The sequence below is a fragment of the Lepidothrix coronata genome, unplaced genomic scaffold (genome assembly GCF_001604755.1).
Source record: "Lepidothrix coronata isolate B3197 unplaced genomic scaffold, Lepidothrix_coronata-1.0 Scaffold101, whole genome shotgun sequence".
Lineage (NCBI taxonomy): Eukaryota > Metazoa > Chordata > Aves > Passeriformes > Pipridae > Lepidothrix > Lepidothrix coronata.
The window spans coordinates 1,669,538-1,684,830 of record NW_016690281.1 but is presented as its reverse complement, the minus strand read 5'-3'; the positions used below and the strand labels follow the sequence as shown (position 1 = coordinate 1,684,830).

Sequence of the window (15,293 nt, the reverse complement as noted above, 5' to 3'; positions counted from 1 at the left end):
CGATTGTGGAATGGGGACAATGATCATTTTTTGGACGTTGTTGGCTTTAATAACTGTGGTTTTCCTCTCAACTGTGATGAGCACGGGGCAGGAACCCCGCGAGGCAGAGCTGCCCTGCCTGGGCCGTCCCATCGGCGCTCCGTGTTTTCCATCTCCTTTCTCTCCCGTTTCCCGTAGCAACGGAAATAACAAACTTTGCCATTCCGAGGGGTTTGCGGAGCAGCTTTGCCTCCATGCTCTGTGTCAGTCACAGCCCCGCAGGTACAGCTCCCGGGTTTCGCTTTCCCACAGTGTCCCCTACTGCTTGGAGTCCAAATTCCAGTCAGGAACACGCTGAAAAAGGAGGAAAAAAAGAAATCTTAGTGAAGTACAAGGCGCAGAAAGTCACCCAGAAGGAGAAATGGGGTTTATGGAGCCTCAGCAAGAATCCCTGCAAAGAGCAGGAATGTGTGGATTCCTGTGGGGAGGTAAATCATAGGATCAGAGAATATCTCGAGTTGGAAGGGATCCCAGAGGGATCATGGAGTCCAATTCCCTGCTTCTCTCAGGGAGAGGGTCCAGCTCTGCCACTGCAGCCTGGGCTGCTGGTCCCAGAGCTGCTCCCTGTCAGTGGCTCCAGGAGGAAGGAATGTAAAGAGGATGGATCCTATGGAAGGAATAAAGAGGAGACAGGAGTTGGGAATAGAGGAGTCACTTTGTTCTGTTTTCCCTTGGATAACACAACAGGGGAAGACAACCTGGTTTAAAGTGAGGGATGGATTGTCCTTTCAAAAATGTGCTGTAACTGTTCCCCTGGGGAGTTTGCTGCTCAAATGAATTATTTAAATCAAGTATTTGAGGGCAGAATGGGCAAGAACACTCCAACTGTGGCAGAGATGAGACAAACTCACTGGAGCTCTCCCTGCTCCCCACAGGTGCCAGAGTCTCCCTCTGGACCTCGAGGTGTTGGATCCCATGGAATGTTTGCTGAAACAGTGGGAAATTCATTGTTTACCACCCAAATGAGTTGAAATCTCTCCCCAAAGACCACACAGGAGCCTTTAACGCCGGTGACACTCCAGGACAAGCCCAGCAGTGCCTCACATTTATATTTCTTCTTTCTTCCCCCAGACCTACGAGCAGAATGAATGGATAATCCACTTGGCTGGGAAGCTGCTGGCCCAGGAAGAGGAGGCCTTGTCCTTGATGGCCACGAACCCCTTTGCAGGCAGAGAACCCCCCCGGTGAGTCTGGAGTTGTCCCAAGGGAGCTGGAAGCGCCCGGGCTCCGCGTTGTCCCCGCCTTGGACGTGCCTGGGTGGTTTCTGTTCGTGGTTGGGTTTGTGTTTCGTGGCACCCAGGTGGTCTCAGACAGGGTGGGTTTGCTGAGGACACCAAGGTGCTGCCAGCACCATGATGCCTCCCTGGTGAGGACCCTTTGGATGAGCCCATTCCCAGGCGGGTCCGTGGAGGGCCCAGCGTTGCTTCTCTTGGCCAGAACTTGGTGACTTCTGAGGTGGTTTCCTGCCCATCAGCTTTAGATTTTCTGCTTCGTGAGCTCAGTTCAAAACCCACCGTTTCTGGGGACCTCCTGAGGTGTTTCAAAGACAAAAAACAGCCCTGCAGAACTGGTTGTTTTTGTGGACTAGTCTTGGAATTGTTTTTGTTTTCAAGGAAGAGACAAAGCAAACATCAGGCAGGGAAAGGCACAGATGAAAACTCCAAGGTTTTACACAAAGGGAAGTTTTTCACAAAAGGGTCTGTTTTGTTGGTGAGGTTATTTTTAGCTGAGAAAACATTTTTGGGGCATTTTGGATCAACTCAAGTAATATTATGCTCTTGCTAATATTTTCCATTTGAGGCTCTGGGGATGCACTGCAAACAGGGATGGAGGTCCAGAGCACTGTGTGGAATGAACTTCCCCTGGAACCCCACGGATGTTTTTCACTCGGGATCCCAGGTGTGGGTCATATTTTGGGTCTTGGAGAGCCAAATCCAAGCATCTGGGGCATGGGCCCAGCGTGGGCCCTGAGCAACCTGGGCTAGTAGAAGGTGTCCCTGCCCATGGCAGGGGGTGGAACTGGATGATCTTGAAGATCCCTTCCAACCCAAACCATTCCAGGATTCTCTGATCCTGTGATCCAGATTTTTAGCCAAGTTGAGGGCAAGGGTTGTGGGCACAGGCGGGTGCTCACACCTGGGATGGTGGTATAATACATATAGAAATAAATAAAATCTGTCATTTCTTTCTTTGATTTTAAACATCCCCTCGTTGCACAGTGAAGCTCCTGGAGGGGCTGACGAGCTCCTGCACCCACAGCACAGCCCTGGGCACATTCCCATGGGAGAGCCATGGTCTGCTCCATCCAACCTGGGAGTGAGAAGGTTAGATTGGATATAAGGAAGGAATTCCTTCATGGAAGGGGCTGTCCAGCCCTGGCACAGCTGCTCAGGGCAGGGGTGGAGTCCCCAGCCCTGGAGGGATTTAAAAGCCCTGTGGATGTGGCACCTGGGGACGTGGGTTAGTGGTGGCCTTGGCAGTGCTGGGGGAACAGTTGGACTGGATGGTCGTAAAGGGTTTTTCCCAACCTAAATGATTCCATATCCTTGGCAGGACACCTACTTTCTCAATCCAGACCCCTTAGCAATGTTTCCCTGAGAGCAGCACCCTCAGCGCTGACAGCAACGATCACGTTCCCGTTATAATTTCATTTCAGCTGTGAACAAAAACCTTAAATTCAACCCTTAGCAGTAACACCTGGAAAGAAAAGACAGTTCCATGGGGCTGTAGCTCCACAGGTTTCCAAAGGCCATCCCTGTGCCCTCGCCCAGGATCCAGAGCCCACCTGTGGCTGCTGCCAGCCTTCATTCCCACCATGGCCCTGCTCCCTGCAGTAGCTGGGTGGAAAAAAAACCCCTAATTTTCCTACCATATTCCCCCCCTCCCTCCACTCTAAAGGGAATTTTGAGACTTAATTATTTTCATTCCCTGCTAGACTAAATAATTAGGGGAAGGGACTGTTTTCCATAAGAACCTTACGCTCCATCCTCCACGGAGTTTGTTCTGTTAATGGAAACTCTACACCTTAAATAGCCAAGGGACTTTCAAAATGAGTTAATGCCTTCGAAATGAAATTTCGGAGACCAAAGTTTGTAGGTTCCTTTACAACTCAAGAAATTATAGTATTTTTTCAAGTGTGATAAACTTAAAATGAGAAACAGGTGACTGATTAAAAATGAGGGTATTGTTGAGCCCAGCCTGGCTGAGCGTGAAGCTGGACTGGGATCCCGGGGATGTTTGGGGGAATGTGGATTTACAAAATATTCTGGTGCAGCGGATAGTTCATAAAACACCAGCCCTCATAAATCTGAACAGGAGGGCTTTGGCTGAGAAATTAATAAGTGTTTAACACACCGTCATGGAAACAGGCTGCAACAATAAAAGAAAACAAAAATCAGATTTGCCTACAGGAGGGGGGAAAAAAAAAACACCACAGGTTTTTTGGGTTTGACCTGAAGTGTTCGGTGTCTCTGATATTAAATCATGTTCACTTTAGGACTTTTATTCCAATTATAGTAGCACTTTGTTGAAAAAGCCCCAACATGTGTGTGAAGCCCTGGATTTGTAGTGGTGGTGTTAGTGAGGGAGGTGGTGCTTCCCTCTGGATGCTCCCTGGCTGCAGGAACACGGGAAGAACGTGGCATTTGGGATTCTTTTTTTTTTTATTTGATTGCCCATTTATTTCCCAGTTGTGCCAAAGTTACAGGACTTTGTACTTGGGGCACATTGGGCTGGATTCCCAGGCTGTGGAAGTCACTGTGGACCCTGGTGGAAGGTGTGGAGGTGCTTTTCCATGGGATCTGTGGAGACATCCCAAGCCATGGGAAGGGCTGAGTCATATTTGGACAGTGTAGAACCCAGTTTGGGGCTTGGACCCCCCCAAAAATGGTTAAAGGGAATTCTGGAGCTGTTGAAGGCAGGCAGGGACTGGGATTTCCTGGAAAAATCTGGGTGCAAGGTCTCTCCCAAAATGTTTTTGGAGGAGACAGGAGTGGTGCTTATGGGCACCTGGAAGGTGACAGGATCCTCTGAGGTAAAAATGTATAAATATGGGGGTGTTTGGCTTTCCCACAGGGTTTCACAAGGGAGATGTTTTACTGCAGTTTGTTTCTTCTTTCCTTGTGCACTATGACTGAAAAGAAAATCTTTAATTCATCATCAATGTTATGATGTCAGATATTATCAGAATGAAATGATTCCATGGTCCTGAAGGAGAGTTTAAGGGATTTTCTTTTGGTAAGAACAACCTCAGTATTTCAATGTCAGGGAGAGCAGAGCTCATCCCAAGACAACAGGATTTCCCCCAGGGTGGGAAATCTGATTTCCAATCACCTCTGGTGGCTGTGGGGCAGCTTCTCCGTGGTCAGGACAGCACCACGTGTCCCGTGGCCATGGGATCTCTCTTCCTTGGTGATGTCAACCAAAGCTGGAAGGTTTCCTTCCCCCAGGGGTTGCTCAGCCTTTGGTACAGTCACAGACTCCAAGCCTCCCTTTCTAACTGTTCCATGGGGGAAAAAACCCACTTTGCCACCTCCCCCAAGGGAGTTTTGAGGATAAACTGCCCATGGGATGCTCTTGCCAGACCTTGCAGGAGCCTCGGGGGTCAATGGCATTGAAAAACAACCCATAAAACTGCCCTTACTCTGCAGACTTGGGCCCAGCTGGATTTATGATCCCTCCCACTACCAGGGCAAGAACAGGCGGGAGAGCGATGATGGAGGCTCTGTTACCGTGATGGATTTGTGCTTTCCACCACCACCACTTGCTCCCTGATTTACAGCAGAGTGGGAAACCCTGAGATAAAAGAAAAACAACCAAAAAAAAAAAAACCCAACCCTCCCAAACCCCAAAGACGCCCCCGTGTTTTGGTTTCTTTCTTCCCCCTCCCAGCCCTGTCAGGCCATTAATTCCACCAGAAAGCACCGGCTCGGGTGTTTTCCCTGGAACCCCTCAGCTGTTGCAGGGAGACAGCTGCACCCTCTGGAACTAATTACAGCTGTCTGGGAGATTTACCCTCCATCCCAACAACTCCAATATTGCTGCTAATTTTTAACACGTCCAGTTGGGCGATGTCATAAGGGGCTGATATACGAGCGACGCCCCGGCGGCCGCGGCGCAGCTGCTCCCGGGCATCTGCGGGGCTGCAGGCCCTGCTTCTGAACATCAGGCTGATTATTTTTAGCCTTTCTGCCCTCCCTGAGGCCATGGCCTTGCCCAGTCTGGGTGGGGATGGAGGGTGGGTGCTTGCCCAGAAGGGTGGTGGGTCCTCCTGGGCGCCGGGTGATCCTCCGCCTTCCGTCGGCTCCGTCGCTCTCCTGGCACCACCGTTGAGCTCAGAAGTTGCCCAAGGGGCCTTTGTGTGCCTTGTTGTTGTCATAGCAGAGAGGGTTTGCCATCTCCTTTGAATGCCATCTAGTCCCACCCCCTGCCATGGGCAGGGACACCTTCCCCTATTCCCGGTTGCTCCAGCCTGGCCTTGGACACTTGCAGGGATGGGGCAGCCACAGCTTCTCTGGGCAACCTGTGCCAGGGCCTCCCCACCCTCACAGGGAACAATTTCTTCCCAATATCCCATTTAAACCCACCTTCTTTCAGTTTAAAACCATTTTTAAATGGTAGCTGGTGCCTGTTGCTTCCCAAGGAGCCAGGAGGAGCTGTGTTTGCTCAGTAAATCCCGGGAAACTGCTTGCAGCCAGGATCATCCTTCCTGACCTGTCTGTCTCCTCTGACCCACGAGTCAGTGACCACCTGGGGCCTCAAACTCCTTGTGATGCAGGTGAGGTCCCACAGCTCCTTCCTGGCCTTCTTGAAGATGTTCCCATTTCTCCAGGTTCCTGCAGGTTCAGTCTCCTGCCTCAGGTGGGCTCCAAGGCCTGTGAGTCCCTTCCACCAGCTGGAAGGTCTTTGTGTGAGCCCCAGACTTGCACAAAACACCAGCACTTGCTGCTCAGGTGACCTGCCGTGGTGTCCTGCTCTGCACACGGGTGTCTCACCTCAGTTACAACCTGTCCTGGGCTCCAGGTGGGGCTTGTACACCCTGAAATGATGGACTCTGGGGTGTTAATGCTTCCCCTGTGAGTGCAGGAGGGTGTTCACTCCCTGAATCCCAGGAGGAGGGGGCGGGAGCAGTGAGGCAGCGCTGGAGGAGTTGGGAAATCCCGTAATTTCAGGATTGAGGCACCCAGGTAGGTTATAAATACTGGGAGAGCTTGTAAACTCTTTGAGCCCTGAAATGAGGGGCTCCAGTGAGTATTAAACTCTGCAGCTTTTACATCATGAGCCCTGCAAGGAAATATTCCCACGGGTTCCAGGTTTTCTGCCTCTCTCCCAGAGCCCCTAACCCCGGGAAGGATGGAGAGGATGGATAGCTCAGGGTGTGGATGCTGCTGCTGTGTTTGGATGCTCAGAGGGATGTTGGTGTCCAGAGGCATTCCCACTGCAGTTTTTCCTGCTGCAGCCACGGGAAGGCTCTTTGGTTCCTCTGTTATCACAATGGAGAGCTCCAGGTCTTGTATCCCAGAGAAGTTGGGGGTGCAGGAAAGCGAAGAGCTGTGGGCTTTATAGCTCATCCCTGGGCGAATGGTTCAGCTCCTGGAAGAGCTCATCTCCATGGAGCTTACAAATTCCACAGCCCACGGAGCTGTGCAATCTGTCTCCATGGATCTTATCCTGGCGTGGACTGTGCATCCCAGCATTCCTGGTGGAGCAGACTGGGGGAAGCCCCCCCAGGGCTGGGACAAGTGGTGGCTGAATTTAGAGGTTGGGGAGGGTTGGGGGGACTCTCACATTGATTCGGGCTCTGAGCAGAACTTTGGTTGGATAGAAAGGCAAAGTCTGTGCCACAAAAATGCCTCCTCAGTGGGCCGTGGTCGCTTTGATGCTCACACGGTTCTAGTTTTACACGCCGGGGCCTTTGATGGCAAACGTTTTAATGGGCAGGGAACAGATGGGAGAAATCATCCCAAATCAGATGATAGATAGGAGTTAATCTGGGCAGGCAAGGCCATTGGAAAGGACGAGGAAATTTTCATTCCAGAGGGCTTGTGGGCTTGTGGGACAGCCCTTGAGGTTGGGGAGAAGGTGCCTGTGGCTGAGCAGAGACATCTCCTGACGTCTGGGTCTGCCCCAGAGCTCAGATAAGGCAACTGTGCTCTGCATCCCTAGAAAACGGGAGTTTTGCCAGGTGGGATTTGCAGATGGTTCCTTCAGCATGGGGCACACATGCTTTGGGGGAACATGGAGGTGGGTCCAGCTTGGGAGATGCTCTGCAGTTGCTTAGTGAAGGAAAAACCCCAAAGCTTGGTGACAGCGAGGGGAGCAGGAGAGGGACTGGCATAAACTCAGCCTCTGGAGATTCTTGGGGAAATGCATCTGTTTTTTGAGGTGGATATGGTTTTGGAATTCAAGAAAGCAATCAAGCAGCACAGCTTGGGAATCTCTGACTGTCCCGGAGAGGAGCTGTGGGGTACCTGGACTTGGGGATGTGGCTGCTCAGTAACACTCTAATTATTAACAGGAAACTTTTGTGCTCCTGCAAAGGAAACCTTGTGGGAGTAACATTTCAGGCCAGTTTGGCCTTTCCCAGCCTCAGAAAAGAGGGATGTAGGAATGGCCCTGGCTGTAAAAGAGCCTGCAGCTGCAGGGCAGCATTCCTGGGGGGAGGTGCAGGTTTGTGCATCCCAAACCCCAGCCAGGGCTGTGGCATTGTCCCCTATTCCCATTTACCTTCCTTACTCCTCAGAGGAGGGGGAAACATGGAGATTGTAGAATCATAAAATCCTGGAGTGGTTTGGGTTGACAGAAACCTTAAAGCTCACCTTGATCCACCCCCTGCCATGGGCAGGGACACCTTCCACTAGCCCAGGTTGCTCCAAGCTGTGTCCAACCTGACCTTGAACACTTCCAGGGATGGGGCAGCCACAGCTTCTGTGGAAAACGTGATGGGTGTGATGAACACAGAATTCCAGAGCTGTTTTTGTTGGAAAAGACCTCTGAGACCATGGAGTCCCCCCTGTGCCCCATCCCCACCTTGTCCCCCAGCCCAGAGCACTGAGTGCCACGGCCAGGCCTTCCTGGGACACCTCCAGGGATGGGGACTCCAAACCTCCCTGGGCAGTCCATGTTTCCATGGTCTGGCAGGAGAATCCTTCCTGTCATGCCCAGCTGGGCACCAGCAGGATTGGAACTGAGCTGTTGGGATGGGCTGGCAGCAAACCTTTAACTGGGCACAGCCTTACCCATGCCCTGCCCTCTGCCCCGCTCCCCTCGGCGTTCCGAAGGCGAGCACTAATGGCAAATCCATCGGAGTCGTCCCTAATTATTTTACAGTGGGAAGGAACTTCCCGGCCGGCCGAGGCGCCGCCCCGGGATCCCGCAGCTGCGGGAGCGCCGTGCCCCACTCAGTAGCAGGGTTTGTATTTTAGTAGTGGAGCAAAGCGGGTCTAAATGAGCACTGACATGACTTTGACATTTTTATTTTGTGGGGTGTTTTATGAACTCGCCCCGCGACGGCGGCGACGCGCTCGCAGGAGGGAGCGGCGGGGGGTGTTACCGCGGGCCTTGTCAGCACCCCGACATCAAGGGGGACCCAACCCCCCGGCCCACAGCGTGGGCAGCTCCCAGGGTGTTGCCCGACACTGCTGAATGCTGCTTTCTGCACTGCCTTCAGCCCTGCTCTGCTGTCACCTCCCGGAGCAGCCACGGAACAGGCGCTCGGAGCCGCGCTCAGAAACCACGGAGCTGGGCCAGAGGGGTGGTGGGGCAGCTGGGGTGGCAGTCAGACCCTCTCCCTAAAATATCCCGGGCAGAAATACTCCAGAGTTGCCTCAGAAAAGAAAAAATTATCTTATTCCTGCTTTTATTATTGTTCTTTTCAGCTCGGCTGTGCAGAGGTGCGTGGGGAGCGCGCGGGCTGGGGCTGTTGAAGCTCCTCTGCCTCGGGCATCATTCCCATTTGGACACCGACATTCCTAAATGGCATCAAGAGGGGCCCACGAGCTCCCCAATGTCTTGCTCCAGCAGGGATGGCTGTGTTGGTGCTGCCAGCTGTGGGCATCCTGAGGATGGATGGATGGATGGGTGGGTGGATAGAGCACTGGGATGCAGAGCCAGCCAGGCTGGACACCCTCGAGCTGATTTCTCCATCCGGCTATGGAAAGGCTCAAAAACTCCCAATCCCAGCAGAACAAAAATGGGATCCGAGGGCTTTGTGCCTCCTCCCAAACCCTGAGCTCCTGTGCTTTGTTCCTGCAGGTGGATCCGTGGGGAACACTTCAAGTACAAGTTCAGCCGGCCCGGGGGGAAGCACGCCAGCGAGGGCAGGTGGTGGATTCGGAAGAGGATCGGGCCCTACTTCCCCCCTGTCAACCTGGAGGGCCTGAAGAAGTTCTATGAGGACAGGAATTGGCCATTCCCCGTGAGGGACTGATGGAGGAGGACAGAGGGGCACAAGGGACCAGCTGGGGAGAGGGGAGGAGGCAGCTCCCCTTCCAAACATGTCTTGCCTCTCTGTATTTTTTATCCATATCCTTGTTTACACACCTGTTGTGGAAGATTCCCAGCCAACCTGTCCACCTGCTGGTCTGATCTGGTTTTTTTCTCATCTCAGTGGTTGATTTCTTTTGCCAGGCTCTTGGAGGTCGTCAGCTCCAGAATTTGGGAAAGAGGTGAACAAATACCACGACGGGTTTTGGGCAGGTGTTGGGGTTGCTTTGACCACTGCATTGTGTGATGGCTGTAGAGGTGCAGGGGGAGATTTTGGGGAGGTCTCCTGACTCAGCAAGTGTCCCTTCCCTGGGGCTGGGCATTGGGCAGGGCTGTCGGGTCCTGCTGCTCAGACAGCTCGTGTGGAGGTGAGTTGGCCTGGCACAGGGCACTGCTCTTCCATCCATCCCACCCCACCCCATCCCACCCCCATGTGCACCACCAGCACTAAGACAACACAGTTCCTTTATTCCCAGCACACTGTCCCCATGCTGCCCTCGCTGTCACTGGGGAGGGTCTGGTCACCACCTTCTCACTGCATGTTCAGGACTGTGTGTCCTGCCTGCCTGGCATGGTCCAGCTGTCCCACAGTTCATCCCTGGGGCAGCATGGAAAGCCAGGCTGGGTTATTAATACCCCCAGGCTGGGGAAAACAATGCTGGGGCCTCACCCTGAGTTTCTGTTTGTGTTCGAGTCTCCCCTCTTCTCTTTTTGGGCTTAAAATCACCCCAGATTGTCCCACCACATGGGTTCTGCTGGGTGAGCCCAAATCTGCGGTGGGAGCGAGAACAGGAACGTGGACACATCTGAAACAGCATCTGGCCAGGCAGTTTGTCCCACCTGATGGCTTCTCAGCCTGTTCTGCTGCACGAGGTCCTTCTGCGGGGAGAAACGAGATCAGAGCAACACACGAGCCCCTGTTCTGGGCCGCCTGCAGAAACCACAGGTTTGCTGAGAAACCCCAAATAGCTCCGTGCTGGAGCGGCTGTGTGGGCTCTGTGACTCACCCCGAGGACAAGCACAGCCCTGTGTGGCTGCTCCATCCCTGTCCCATCACTGCCAGAGCAGCCGGAGCCGCCGGGTCTGCGCCGGCCCCTCCGGCGTCAAACAGCTCCTGTGTTCCCTGGGCTGCTTAAACCTCCTGTTTGCTTAAACCTGGGATTTATAACTGAGGGGTTTTGTCAGCATTCCCAGGGCTGAGATCTGCCTGTCTGGGGACCTGCTGGAGGTCGTGCCAGAGGTGTTTGCTCCAGGAGGAGCTGAGCATCCCACGGGCACGATCCAGCACCGCCAGCACCACGGCCACGCAGCCAAGAGGGAGAGGGGCAGGGACAAGCCCAGAAAGGAGCTTTCCAGGCCTTTCCCTCCGAGTTTTTGGAGTGACATTCACCTCTTCCCCTCCAGGAAGGAATTCCAGTTGGCAGAAAGCTGCAGTAAGGATTTCACCCTTCCAGGGCAGATCTAGCCCAAGCCCCATGGAAGGAGAAGGCTGTTGCTGTGTGCCAGGCTCAGAGAGGGTTGGGGCTGGGGCAGAGCCACCCTGCCCTGGGCCTCCAGCCTGAAGGGACCAGTGGCCACCGTGGGAGACAAAGGCCCTCCCCAGGGCCACCAACCTGGAAAGAACCAGTGGCCACCATGGCAGACAGAGGTGGTGGCCACATCTCTGCCTCCATGCCTGGGGCTGAGCTCGTCCCCTCCCACTACCAGAACCAGCTGAATGTGGTTTCCAAAGGAAAACAGGTCTAAACTGGGGAAAGTGAACCAGGAGGTGACCCTGGAACCGGCACAAGGCACTGTGGGCTGTGGGTGTGGGCACAGAAGTGCCATTTGCCCTGTTTCTTCCCACCCTTTTGCCCACATGTACCAATTGGGCACCACCCAGAGCGTGTTCCTGGAAAGGGATGGAAGCAAGCAGCTCTTAAACAACCAGCAGGAGCTTCAAGGGGGGGTTATTTTTCCTGAAAGTGTTAAAAAGGAATAGAAGAAGGAGCCCTGGGAGGACAGCCCAGCCCTGGGGCAGCCCCTGCTGCCATCCTGGTGTGGCTCACTGGGATGTGCCAGCTCCTGTGGGAACGGGGTGACAGGTGAGAAATAAGGTGAGTCCTGGGGGTTGTGGCATTTCTTTGGGTTTGAGGGAGAATCTGGTGTCGTGTCCCAGTGTTTGATCCCTGTCCTGGTGACCCAGGGCTGTGAGTGGACAGTTCCTTTCCTTCTCCAGTGCACATTTCCACGAGGCTCCCTCTTGTTTGGGGTTGATTTTCCTGCCAAGCTGCTCCAGTGGATGCAGCTCAGGATGGATGGAGGCAGCAGGAGGACCCTCATGTGGCCTCATGCCTGGGGAGCTGGGAGGGTTTGAGGTCCTGTGAGACCAGTGGTGAGGCTCTGCGGGGTCCTGGGAGGTGCTGGAGGGAGCTGGGAGGGTCAGACATCCCAGCTCCTGGCCATGGGAGAAAGCCCCTTTTAGGATCCCACCTCCATGGTGGCACCCCTCCCTCTGCCAGGGGTCTCTGCCTTGGGATCCTCCAGGCAAATCTGGGGGATTTATGGGATTTTAAGAAGTGATTCTGCCCCTCAGCTGTGGTACCTGTGCTCCATCCTGGCCATCCTTCAGCTCTAATGGGAACAAACTGGGCAGCTCCAAGGTCTCCGTGGCAGCCTCAGGGGTGAGGGTGTCCCCCTGGATGGGTGTGGGGGACAGACACCCCCTGGACATCCCTCATGGGCTGGACACCAGCAGCAAACAGTGCTGGCCTCCCCCCTCCCCAATTTAATTAATTTCTTTTGCTTCCCAACCTCTGGGTCAGGGATAATGGATCCCAGACCAGCATTCCCATTCCTGTTTGCTGCTTGTTAAGCTTTTTTTCTTTTTTCCCCCCTTTTTTTTATTTTTTTTTTTTTTAAATCAAAACTCCCCGCTCCGCTCCTGGAAGATAATACCCATTCAAAGGCAGAGGGAAGGTGCAGGCAGGGGATTAAATTGGAAACGTTTCCCTGGAACAAGATTTTTGAAAAGAAAAGAAACAATTCTTGGGAGCGGGGTGGGGGGGGTGAGGAAATCGGAACCACATTGTGTTATCTGTTGGCTGGAAGGTTCTGTGGAGAGGTTTTTTTTCTCCCTGAGCTGTGCACTGGAGGGAAAAGGCTGTGGCATTCCTGAGGCAGCGCCGTAAATCCAGGGGAAGGATAACTCTGGCTGGGGCTGCTCCCGCCCAGCTCTGAGTCTCCGGTGTCTTTGAAGAGGGGATGGGACACGGGAGCACCCACCAGGAGGATCAGGGTCCTGACAACATCCCCACCAGCGCTGGGGTACAGGGTTTGGGTCCATCAGTCAAAACCAGGATGGGCTGAATCCTCTGGGACAATGTTCTTGTCTTGGCTGTGTTTTCCCGGCTCATCCCCTGACCCGGAGCCTGATCTGATCCCACTCCCTCCTCCTGTTTGTCTGTGAGGTCCAAGGAGGTGCCAGGGCTGAGCCATGGCTGGGCTGCTCACCCCACACCCACCCTGGGCAGCTCAGGCTCCACCATTCCCGGGAGCACCTTGGGACATTCTCGGATCCAAACCGAGCTGGTTTAGTTTTGATTTTCTTTTCCTAGATGAAAGTTATTGACCCTTGGGGTATTCCAAGTATATAAACTTAGTATAAGTGAGGTATAACTGACTTTTTCCCCTTTTTTCTGAGATTACAGGCTTTTGGAAGCACGAGACCCCCTTGCAAGCCCAGCTGGGTTTGTGTTTCCCCACATTCCCACCGGCTGGGGGGGTTGGATCTCGAGCTCATCCCACCTGCTCTTCCCCCAAAACACGGAGCCTCCCCAGGTTTCTTTCTGAATCCCACATCTAGGTGTCTCTTCCTGTGGTTGCTGCCAGGGAACAGTGAGTGTGTGCAGACAGATGGGGTTTAGCTCTTCCCTCGCCCATCCAGGGAATGGGTAAGTGATCCGCGCGTGCACCACTTGGGAAGCCCCGGCAGTGGGGTTTGGAGTGAGCTGGAAGGGATGGTGCCCATGTTAGTGGGGTGGTGGGATGGGATGGGGCCATACAGGGATTCCCAGAGGGTCTGGATACTTTGGTCACCTTATTACCCTTCCCAAACTCTGAGTTTTGGCTCAAACTCCATTGAATATCAAGTGGAAGGACTTTCAAGGTGTTCCCTTGAAACCATCTGCCCACCTCCAGGCCCTCCAGGAGAGGTGTCTTCTGGTGGTGAGGTGGAAACCTGTCCTGTGTGTTACTGTGCCACGGCTTTACTCAGCCCCAGGAACTGACTGTTCACCTGGGAAATCCTTAATGAGGGATTTCTGTTTGGGAGTTTGGTTTTCCCACTGGGGTTTATTTCTGCTCCAACTCCATCATTATCAGGTTGGTTGTAAGGCATCTACCCCTGGCCAAACCCCCTCCAACTGACAACCTTCCTTTATAAAACCCTCTAGGGTTGGTGTAAAACCCTTAAAATTTGGGGAGGGAAGGTCATTCCTTCCCTTTGGTTTAGAATTATACAGTCCTGGAATGGTTTGGGATGGAAGGGACCTTAAAAGTCATCTCATTTCAAAACCCCTGCCATGGGCAGGGACACCTTCCACTATCCAGGGTGCTCCAAGCCCCATCCAGCCTGGCCTTGGACACTTCCAGGGATGGGGCAGCCACAGCTTCTCTGGGCAACCTGTGCCAGGGCCTCACTGAATCCACCCAGGTCACCTTTTCAGACATTCCTCTGGCTGAAAGCATGGATTTGGTTTGTGTTTTGGGAATGTGGCCCCCTCAGTGAGGAGCTCTTGGAGAACATGAACTTGTGCCCGTGGCAGGTCCTGGTGCAGGAATCACCAGGCATTATCCACAATGCACCAACCCCGAGATTTCCTTGGTCCTGGATCATTTCTGAATTGGAGTTATTTATTTTAAAGTAGCCAAACTCCAGTCTGGGAGTTCCCTTAGGAAATCCCTGTAGCCATACACATTCCCTGCTCCCAGCTGCTTGGAGAAGCTGGCTTTACTTTAACACATATTAAAGGAAAAGGGTTTTTTGCCTTCCCAGTAGATTAAGTTTGGCCAAACAATTCAGTGTGAACTGCTGGGCATGAGGCACAAACCTGTAGGCTAAATTATCCAGCTGCTACAAGTTTAGACCAGCATGGGATGAATTTCAGGATCCTATATTACTTTCCATTTAATCTGATTATTCTGGGCTGGAGTTCCTGGAGGGTCTTCAGGTTATTGTCAGTCAAAAGAATCTTTAAAAGCTTCCATTTGCACTCAACTTTTCCCATTCAAAGTCTATTTTCATTATGGATCAATTTTAATGAAAAAAATGATTCTCCCAACTCCCTGCTTCCCCCCCCCCCAGTTGGGCTTAAAATTGAAGCCACAATGGGGTCTTGCCACTCAAAATCCTGTTTTCCTGCTTTGCTGAGAGTGTTGGCTTGGTTGGAGGAGCTTGGGCAGACAGTGAGGGGGCAGATAATTTGGGAAGGCACCTTCTGCACTCCAGTGATGCTGCCTGGTACCCAACCCATCCCTCACTGGGAAAACACTGAAGTGGCTTCAATCCTGGGGGGATTCCTGGCTCCAAAGCCTTGGGGCTGATGCAGGACTAATTGATCTTTAGAGTCTGTTGCTGTTGTGTCACTTCACAGGCTGGTTTTTGTGTGTTGCTTCCTCTCAGCTTCCAGCCCTGGGAGCACCACAGGGGGGTCCTGGTGGGAGCAGCTCCCCCCTGGGGCTGGGAAGGCTGTGAATCCTGGTGGGAGCAGCCCCCCTGGGGCTGGGAAGGC

The 15,293-nt window shown here is 53.3% G+C and overlaps 1 protein-coding gene across 1 annotated transcript in view; it reads left to right on the top strand.

The window, feature by feature from the left end:
• LMF1 (lipase maturation factor 1) overlaps positions 1 to 9,611 on the top strand; it is a gene marked incomplete at its 5' end in the record, with an annotated part of 152,628 nt that extends 143,017 nt beyond the window's left edge. Inside the window, 2 exons of the mRNA XM_017823042.1 lie at positions 1,111 to 1,223; positions 9,292 to 9,611. Coding sequence (XP_017678531.1) covers positions 1,111 to 1,223; positions 9,292 to 9,466 — 288 coding nt within the window. The remainder of the gene's footprint in view (positions 1 to 1,110; positions 1,224 to 9,291) is intronic.
• Between the last annotated feature and the right edge of the window lie 5,682 nt (positions 9,612 to 15,293).